This window comes from Colias croceus, chromosome 29 (assembly GCF_905220415.1).
Source record: "Colias croceus chromosome 29, ilColCroc2.1".
In the NCBI taxonomy this organism is placed as follows: Eukaryota; Metazoa; Arthropoda; class Insecta; order Lepidoptera; family Pieridae; genus Colias; species Colias croceus.
The window spans coordinates 4,567,307-4,577,733 of NC_059565.1; the positions used below are offsets into that span (position 1 = coordinate 4,567,307).

Sequence of the window (10,427 nt, forward strand, 5' to 3'; positions counted from 1 at the left end):
AAAAAATTTACTTAAATGTTAAAAATTGTACTTCAATGTTTTCCTGAATAAATGTATAAATAAATAAATAAATAAAACGCGGGTGAAGCCGCGGGTGGAAAGCTAGTATTATTATATGTAAAGAATTGTATCGTGGGCTATTTTGAATATTAAAAAATTACTTTTTTTGCTTGGCTTGATTTTCACGTGTTTCTTTATTTATTATAGCAGGAACAGTATATCGGCGAGGGACGAACCGCCGTCGCCGAGAGACAACCATTCGCCGAGACATGATCGGTACGTTATTATTTTTATTTGTTTTATTTTAAAATAACGAAAGTAATCACGGAGAATGTTTTCTTTTTATTTTTTAGGTTTAAATGGATATGTTATATTTTATTGTTTTAATGTTACTAGCTGATTCGCCAGACGTCTTCGCGCTAATTGTCAGACCCGTGAAATTTTGTTAATTTCTTGAGTTTTTGTTTATCCGTCTTCTGATAATAACGAACACATCAAAATAAGAATTATCGAAATAGGTCAAGCCGTTTGCGCGTGATAATAACATAAGGCTGGTTGCAGAGCTTCACCGACCATCAGTGCGTACGTCAGTCGCGCTTGTCATAATATGTATGGAAATTCATAAAACCGTTCATAGCTAGACCGACCATACGCACGCGTATTTCCATACGTATTATATTACGTCATAGTCATACACATTGTTGATGTGTATCGTCAGGACCGACGGTACGCACTGACGGTCGGTGAAGCTCTGCAACCAGCCTAAATTATGTTGCATTTGACTACAATTTTCCCGGGCCAACATAAAAGTGACGTCTTTTTTACTTTTCCGTTTTGGTTATTTATTTAACGTAGTTATTTTTATTCATTTTTCTTCGGATCTATTCTCTTTATTTTCGTCTCAAAATGTATTCTATATTCGTTCCCGCAGCTGCAACAGCACGAGCAGCGTATCCATGTCGCTCTGCAGTGGCACTGGCTCGAGCACTAGCTCGCTGACTAGCTCGGGCACTGGCTCGGGCACTGGCGCGTGCACTGGCGCCAGTCGGTCCCGTGGGGCACTGTCCCCGCGGCCGGCGATAGTGGACGCTGAACTGTTCTACTCGAGAAGTGTAGATCACTTGGCGTGCAGGCGGATGGAACAGGTTCGTGATGAAGTAGAAATAAATAAAGAAACACACAACAATAAACATTATAAGTGAATAATAATATAAGTGAACAAATAACATTATAATAAAACCATCAAATTAATGCGCTAAACAAGTAGAATGCAAACATTGTTTATCAACTAGCTGTTCCCCGCGGTTTCACCCGCGTGCTTCCGCTCCTGTTGGTCGTAGCGTGATGATATATAGCCTATACTAGTGGTCCGCCCCGGCTTCGCCCGTGGTACCTACATGTTTAAACTATCCTATCTCTCAAGTTGGATCGAACTGCACATGGTGTGCGAATTTTATTATAATCGTTTAAGTGGTTTAGGAGTCCATTGAGGACAAACATTGTGACACGAGATTTATATATATAGCCTATATTACTCGTGGATAATGTAGCTATCGAATGGTGAAAGAATTTTTAAAATCGGTCCAGTAGTTTGAACCTATTCGTTACAATCATACAAACAAAGTTTTCCATTAACATTACTGGTAAAGCACTAGACATGCTGAAATCATATTTAAAAAATCGATCACAAATCGTTAAAATAGATAACTACAATAGCATTCCCTTACCAATTACGTGTGGCATACCACAAGGTTCGATTTTAGGCCCATTGCTTTTTTTAATTTATATTAATAATTTACAAGATTTAAAACTAAATGGTCATCTAACACTTTATGCGGATGACACCTGTCTGTTTTATTTTGGTCCCTCTATACATGACATGATAAAGCAAGCACAAAATGATTTAAATAAATTAAATAAATGGTTTCAATACAATCTACTAACAATAAATATATCTAAAACGTGTTATATTAAATTTAAAGCTCAGAACAAAATTATTCCACCACACGCTCCACTTAAAATTAACGGTGTTGTATTAGAACATAAAACCCACGAGAAATACCTAGGTTTGCGAATCGACAGCTCTCTAAAATGGAATTATCACATCGACCACCTAAAAAATAAATTATCAGCACTTCTTAGATCTCTGCGTAATATCACTTCTTGCATTCCTCATAAATTACGCCACACCATCTACAACACGTTAGTCAAACCTCACCTAATGTATTTAATAGAAGTATGGGGTAGCGCTTACAAAAATAAATTAGCGCCACTACAAATTTTACAAAATAAAATTATTAAAACCATTTTTAAATATCCTTTTTTAACTTCTACAAATAAAATCTACGACGATACTAAAATAATGAATTTAAAACAATTATACTTTTATAATACGTGTATGTTCATCCACAAAGCGCTACATAAAAACATAAATACAAATATAATATTCTCAACATCAAATCGCCACTATCCTAATAGACGAGCTAGCTATCTTGCCCTCCCGAAGATCCGAACGAATTATGGAAGGCGAACGGCAACATACGAGGGAGCACGTTTCTATAACGGATTGCCAAGCAAATTAAAAAGTGTAAACTCATTCATTGTATTCAAAAAACAATTAGCGAAACACATCCTGGAAGACCACACGCTCAAACTTTGAATGCAATGAATGAGTACCTAACCTAAACTTATGTTTGTAACTTACTTAGTATGTAACTTACTCTAAATTTTTAATTAACTAACGAATGATATTTTTTATAAATACCTATGTTTTAAATTTAAGTTTCTCATGTAAGTGACTTAATGTCTTAATGGGAATAAATGTCTTTAAACCTTTTTTACAAAGTTTTCCTCTTTATAATATTAGTGTAAATGAGAAATTACAAAGTGAGGGTACTTGGGTCAAACGTCGTATAAACATCGTCCGAGCCCTCCCCCCATTAAGTGATTTTAAACGCTAAATTATATTAATTATTGACTGGCTTGGTTGGTAGTGGCCCTACCTTCCAAGTTACTAGTCGTGGGTTCGATTCCCACCCGGTGCAAATATTTGTGTGATGAACATAGATTTTTGCTCTGTGTCTGGGTGTTAATATTTATATAAGTATTTATTTAAAACTATATATATGTATGTTTATCAGCCATCTGGTTTCCATAACACAAGCGAAGGCTTAGTATGGGATCAGATCGTGCCGTGTGTGAAAATTGTTCTGAAATATTTATTATATTATTAACCCGACCGCGAAGCACCCTTAAAGTCGTTAATTTAATTTAGGGCTAATTTTTCAATCCTTGGTTAAAACTTATTCATTGAATAACTTATTAAACTACCATTTCAAAAATGTATTCTAATTGTCCGTATTTGACAGTTTACAGGTGACATTTTAAAATGTTCGTGTAATACTTTATTGGACGGATAAATTGTAATAACTGAGGCCCCTGAATCACAGACACAATAGAAAATCTATTGTGTCGTGGACCGATCGGGCCACTTGGGGCTCAATGGGCCGAAGGATTGAAAAATCGGCACTTAATAATATCTAAATACAAATATTAATGTTTTTTTTGTTATATTTATGTACAGGAACGAGTGCCCCCACTACTGCCCCGACACAGTGCACTGGCGGGCAGTGCTAATTTAGCAGATCACGAACCGCCCCCCCCACCGCCACACACACATCATACTATACGTGAGTATAACTAGCTGTGCTTCGCGGTTTCACCCGCATTGCTCCCCTCCTGTTGGTCTTAGCGTGATGATATATATAGCCTTCCTCGATAAATGGACTATCTAATACCGAAAGAATTTTTCAAATCGGACCAGTAGTTCTTGAGATTAGCGCGTTCAAACAAAATAACTCTTCAGCTTTGTAATATTAGTATTGACTAGCTTCCGCCCGCGACTCTGTCCGCGCGGAAAAATTATGATTTTTTTTTTTTCTTACTTATTTTTTCAGGATAAAAAGTATCCCATTTTATGCCCAGGATAATAAGGTATAATTATACCAAGTTTCATCGAAATCGAACCGTTAGTTTTCACGTGATGCCGGAACATACAGACACACAGAAAGACAAAAAATTTTTTAATGACATATTTGGGTTTGGTATCGATCCAGTAACACCTGCTATTTATTTTTTCAATATTTTCAATGTACAGAATTGACCCTTCTACAGATTTATTATATGTATAGATAACATGAATAAATATTATTTTATTTATTTTTTTATTCATATTGTCAGCCCCACCAGAACCGGACGGTGAAAAACCATTGCCGAGTCCGAAACATCACGAGTTATTTAGGTAAGTGTCGGTTTTTTATTTATTATCTCTAGACTCTAGTTGAATAATAGTACATATTAATATTTTTTTCTATTACTCATAATTTTTTTGCTGGTACTCGAATTTGCTGCCTGATGATGATTTCATTAAAATTGATTTTGTATTGAAATCGTGAATACAAACACACATACTGAATAAATACATACATACACACAAGTATAGATTATTAGGGGCCATCCATAAAGTACGTCACACTAATTTCATGAGTTTTTGAGCACCCCCCCGTCCTTGTCACAGGTGGTCACATTTCTAAACCCCCCCTCCCTAGTGTGACGTCACATGTTTTGCAATTTATCATCGAAAAATTATTAAATTAAAACAGCAGTTTCAAAATAGTTTTATTTCCATTTAAATTAAGTACTTTTTTATGAAATCAACATAATATCAAATATTTGAAACAATAACAAAAAAATAAACTAATGAATAAATATAAATTGTCCACAAAACAATTTAAACCGTATTGCCCTAAAGATAGAGTTGGACATATCTTTTAGTTTAATTTATATTTCCAATTACGCGATTAGTACCTCTAGATTTTGAAATGTGGTGTCACGAAACTTAGGACCCCTCCCACCCCTTGTCACACCATGTCACACTTTGTCGACCCCCTCCCCCCCTCTTTACGTGTGACGTACTTTATGGATGGCCCCTTATTGCAATAAAGAACATACACAATTTTATTATAAAAATTAGCGGATCGCCCGGCTTCGCCCGTGGTACGTTTACGTTTTCTCTCCATAAGGACCAACCCAGAATATTATTTAAAAAAAAAGAATTATCGAAATCGGTTGATCCATTCCCGAGATTGGCACTTAACAACACATTTGACGATAATTTTTTTTTCTATATAGAAAAACTACGACCTCTCGTATTAATTGTGTTTGTATGTATGTCTGCAGGAGCCCGGCGATGTCACCGAAGCGCTCGCCCGCACCACCGCCCGCCGCCAGCCCGCTCACATTGGAAAGGTTGTTTATTTCACTTTTTATTGAAATTACGAAAGAAATTTAAAAAAAATTGTGTGCGTGTACTAGTGTACACACGTAAGAAGTGAAACTTCTTTATGAGCTTTTTTTTTCATATGCAACTTTGCAGAAATATGTCGAATCACGCGTGGTAGGGATAAGAAAAAGATGGCGCGTAACGCAAAAATGTTACGCGTAACGAAAAAATGTTACACTAAATTTTTTTCCCCCGATAAACAAGTTTCACTTGAAAAAACTTTTTATATTGATTACCCGACAGGCATTGTCCTGTCTTAGCGCAAATTTCCAAAGTTTTTCAATTACGAACGCATCAAAATAAGAATTATCGAAATCGGTCAAGCCGTTCACGCGTGATGCCGTGACCAAGGGAAATAATTATATTATTATTAATTTCAGGCCGCCGACGTTCAGTTTTCCCTCAGCTACATCGCCGTCGTCGCATCCACAATGTGAGTTATTTAATAATTTTCTATACTACTAGCTTACCGCCCGCGGCTTCGCCCGCTTTCTCTAAAACGATTTGAGATTTAAACTATCCTATCTCTCAAGTTGGATCGAACTGCACATGGTGTGCGAATTTTATTATAATCGGTTAAGTGGTTTGGGAGTCCATTGAGGACAAACATTGTGACACGAGATTTATATATATTAAGATTAGAGAATTATACTCGTGATAAATGGCTGCCATTTTGTTATCGATGAGGCAACATAAAACCGGAAAAGTGATTTATTGATAAAAACAAAAATCCTTTGTATGTAGTTAAGTCTGTAAGTAAACTAAACAGGGGCCATAGACAAAGTAACAATTACAAAACGATAACGAAATTAGAAATCGCAAAAATGTATGGGATTGACATTAGATAGACCACGTGATCTAACGCGGCGTATGTCAATCCCATACATTTTTGCGATTTCTAACTTCGTTATCGTTTTGTAATTGTTACTTTGTCTATGGCCCCTGTATAGATATAGATAGAAAATTAATGGCATATTTGTATGAATTTAATTATATTTTCCAGGCGAGACTAGTTGTAGCACCCCGCCCCCCTTGCCGCCGCGACGGAGACGGGATTCAGCAGTCACTCCTACACACCATGTAAGTTATTTATTATGTATATAGGTTTTAATACTTTTTGCATTAGATAAAAAAATGTATGCGTGTACTAGTGTACACACGGAAGAAGTGAAACTTCTTTATGACCTTATTTTTCAAAAAATAATTTACTATATGCAACTTTACAGAAATACGTCGAATCACGCGTGGTAGGGATAAGAAAAAGATGGCGCGTAACGGAAAAATGTCGCGCGTAACGAAAAAATGTTACACTAAATTTTTTTTCAACCCCGATAAAGAAGTTTCACTTCAAAAAGAATGTGTGTGCCGAGCACACGTGTCAGAAGTGAAATTTCTTTGGCAAGATCTCTAAACTTCTTTAGGCGCGTTGAGAGTAAAATTTCAAGGTCGCGTCATGACAATACCGTCACATTTTGGTATATGGTATAATCTTGCTAAAGATGTTTCACTTCTGACACGTGTTTTCGGCACACGCGTTCTTTCGCATTTATAATATTAGTAGTAGGTACTTAATACATAAGTAAAACATTTTATTAATAACATTTTCTAAAATATAATAAACTTAAAACCAATTAGGGTATCAAGACACGCTCTTTTTTTGGTTTTGGGCAGTGTTCTTTTGAACTTTTATACAGGGTGTCCCACTGTTGGTACACTAAGCTCAAATGAGGTTATAGTTCTGTATATGCTGAGTACGTAAAAAAAAATACTTATAAAATTCCAGACGCATTTTTTTTTCAAATAGATGAATTCTTAAAACTCTATGTGTACACCCATAACAAGCAACTCGCCCAACTTTGCTACCAGCACGTGAGCTGTCGTTTAAGATTATGTTTTCATAGACAAAATGCTCATATTAGCGAAGCGGTATATGCCGGCTGCGCGAAGCTAGAGAATAAAAAACATGGATTATCAGGAAAAATTTAGCAAAAAATTTTTGACGTTATTTTGTTGTTTACATATTTTTTACGTGATCAGTGTATGCAAAACTACAAGTCTTTTCGCGTTTAGTATACCAATAGTGGGACACCCTGTATATAAATAAATGAATATAATATTATGTTATGTTATCGTTATACAGCCGCCAGGCAGCGAGGCGGGCTCCCCCCCCGCTGCGTCGAGCAGCCCGCCCCCCCTCCCGCCGCGCCCGCCGCCCGCCCCCGAGCTGCTCCGCCCGCAGAGCTCCGCGCTGCTGCAGCGCCGACACCACAGCGCGGGGTGGGGCACACACACATACACACACACACACACACACACACACACATACATACATACATACATACACACATACACACACATACATACACACATACACACATACATACACACACACATACATACACACATACACACACACATACACACACACACACATACACACACATACATACACACACACATACATACACACACACATACATACATACATACACACATACATACATACACACATACAATATAGCCTATAGCCTTCCTCGATGAATGGGCTATCTCTAACACCGAAAGAATTTTTCAAATCGGATTAGCGCGTTCAAACAAACAAACAAACTCTTCAGCTTTATAATATTAGTATAGATATGCACTTATGTATGTACCCATACGATACATAAACGCACAAACACGTAACTGGACACCTTATAGATTGAATTTTAATTTTTAAAAGATATTTATTACAGTTTTCATATATTTCTGCCTTTTTTTTTCATTCATTCAACTATATTATATCTTAGCGTATCTCTAGCATCATTTTTTACGTGTGTAATAAAATATAAAACTATAATAAATACATTTTTTTCTTGCGCAGTTTGGCCCCGCGATTACCTCCAAAGCCCCCGCCAGCAGCCGTGGCCCCGAGAACCTAGCGCTCACACATACTGTACTGGGACCTAATAGGTGCCCTACTGTGCGGAGTCCTACTGGCGTGGGTCCTACTGCCGTGTGCCCTACTGCCATCTGTCCTACTGCACCGCGTTTTACTGGGAAATATCTCACTACAACAGGCCCTACTGTGTTGGTTACTAATGCTGTGTAAACTGAGCAACATCATACTGTATCAAATCCTACTGCCGTGTGTCCTACTGGGAAGAGTTCTACTGTGTCGAACGTTACGGCCGGCTGGTCTACTGCCGTGTGTCCTACTGCTCCGCGGTTTACTGGGAAATATATTACTGGTCCAGGCCCTACTGTGTTGTTTCCTAACGCTGTGTAAAATGAATCGGGGCTTATTGAGCAAGATCATACTGTATCAGATCCTACTGCAGAGTGTTCTACTTGATCAGGGTCTACTGCAGTGCGTCCTACTGTATATGGATATGTTACAATATATCCTACTGCTCAAGACCCTACTGCATCGTGTCCTACTAAGAAGATTCCTACTGATCAAGCCTCTACTGTGGGCTTTACAAAAACCTACTGCGTGGTGCTCAATGAAGATAAATATTACTATAATGGGTCCTATTGATGATTCATACTGCGATTTTAATATGATTGTCAGTATGAATCCTACTGCCGTGAAAATACTACTGCAGTCAATTCAGTAGTAAGGATGTGTGATCCTACTGTCATCAAACGACTATAATAAATCATACTGTGGCATAATGTGCAATATTTATAATAGTACTATTTGTTTATACTGTGTTTTTTATTTGAAATGAAATCGGTGTCCAAGCAAAAAACGCTTTTTTTTTTAATAATAAAGGTAATTGTATATTATAAGTAAAAAGGTGTCGAACTTCAAACACGGCACACTAACGCACACACGATTAGACGTCGCAGTGAGATGGCATGATTCAACTATCGTGAGAGAAAGAGACAAATAATGTGGCTAATTGGCAACATTACATTTTTTATAGCTACGAAAAAAATGTTGTGTGGTTTTATGATACCACGGTAAAAGTGAAACTTTTTTTCACGCTATAGACATTTAACTAAAAATTATCGTATTTGTACGATAATTATCGTACGTATCGTGCGTCACGCGACATGCGCTACACAGACCAAAAAGTTTGAGGCGATGTAATAAAAGTTTCACTTTAAAAAAATTTTTATTATTGTGACCATAATTTTGTTCATAATCGCATATTTTAAGAAAATTGAACGAAAAATGATGTGATGACGTCATACATACGGAAGAATAAAAAATATTGATTTGAAGTAAACTTCTTACCTTTTTACTTATAATATAATTGTTTTATAGATAGATTATATTGATTAGAAAGAGAGAGAACATCGCGGTATATCTCTGTCTCTCTCACGCATGTGTTATAAGCTCGTGAATAGGCCCAGGTTGTATAATAAGATATTTTTAATTTATATAGCACTAGCGGTCCGCCCCGGCTTCGCCCGTGGTACATATTTACGTTTTCTCAACATAAGAACCATCCTCGTACTTCAAGGAATATAATAAAAAAAGAATTATCGAAATCGGTTCAGCCGTTCTCGAGTTATGGAATTACAACGAAAAGTGGCATTGATTTTTATATATTAGACTAGCGGTCCGCCCCGGCTTCGCCTGTGGTACATATTTACGTTTTCTCAACATAAGAACCATCCTCGTATTTCAAGGAATATAATAAAAAAAGAATTGTCGAAATCGGTTCAGCCGTTCACACGTGATGCCGTGACAATGCGAAACGGGTTTCATTCATATATATATAGCACTAGCTGTTCCCCGCGGTTTCACCCGCATTGCTCCGCTCTTGTTGGTCTTAGCGTGATGATATATAGCCTATAGCCTTCCTCGATAAATGGCCTATCTAACACCGAAAGAATTTTTCAAATCGGACCAGTAGTTCCCGAGATTAGCGCGTTCAAACAACCAAACTCTTCAGCTTTATAATATTAGTATAGATTAAAACGCTTATGTGATAAATTATAGAGTCGGATAAAGTTCTGCGATGTTTTTTCTCTTTCTAAACTTTTAAAGTATCTATATATTTAAAATATCAACATAAATAAAATAATATTAATATACAGGGTGGAAATTTTCGATGGGCCCTGGAGGGACAGTTCTTGAAATTTTTAGAAA

General features: G+C 36.8%; 1 protein-coding gene across 1 annotated transcript in view; it reads left to right on the forward strand.

The window, feature by feature from the left end:
* LOC123704274 (protein son of sevenless) overlaps positions 1–9,306 on the forward strand; it is a 35,262-nt gene extending 25,956 nt beyond the window's left edge. Inside the window, exons 27-35 of the mRNA XM_045652583.1 lie at positions 208–276; positions 932–1,145; positions 3,584–3,689; positions 4,240–4,300; positions 5,239–5,307; positions 5,722–5,774; positions 6,345–6,421; positions 7,482–7,618; positions 8,205–9,306. Coding sequence (XP_045508539.1) covers positions 208–276; positions 932–1,145; positions 3,584–3,689; positions 4,240–4,300; positions 5,239–5,307; positions 5,722–5,774; positions 6,345–6,421; positions 7,482–7,618; positions 8,205–8,262 — 844 coding nt within the window. The 3' untranslated portion in view covers positions 8,263–9,306. The remainder of the gene's footprint in view (positions 1–207; positions 277–931; positions 1,146–3,583; positions 3,690–4,239; positions 4,301–5,238; positions 5,308–5,721; positions 5,775–6,344; positions 6,422–7,481; positions 7,619–8,204) is intronic.
* The last annotated feature ends 1,121 nt before the right edge of the window (positions 9,307–10,427 follow it).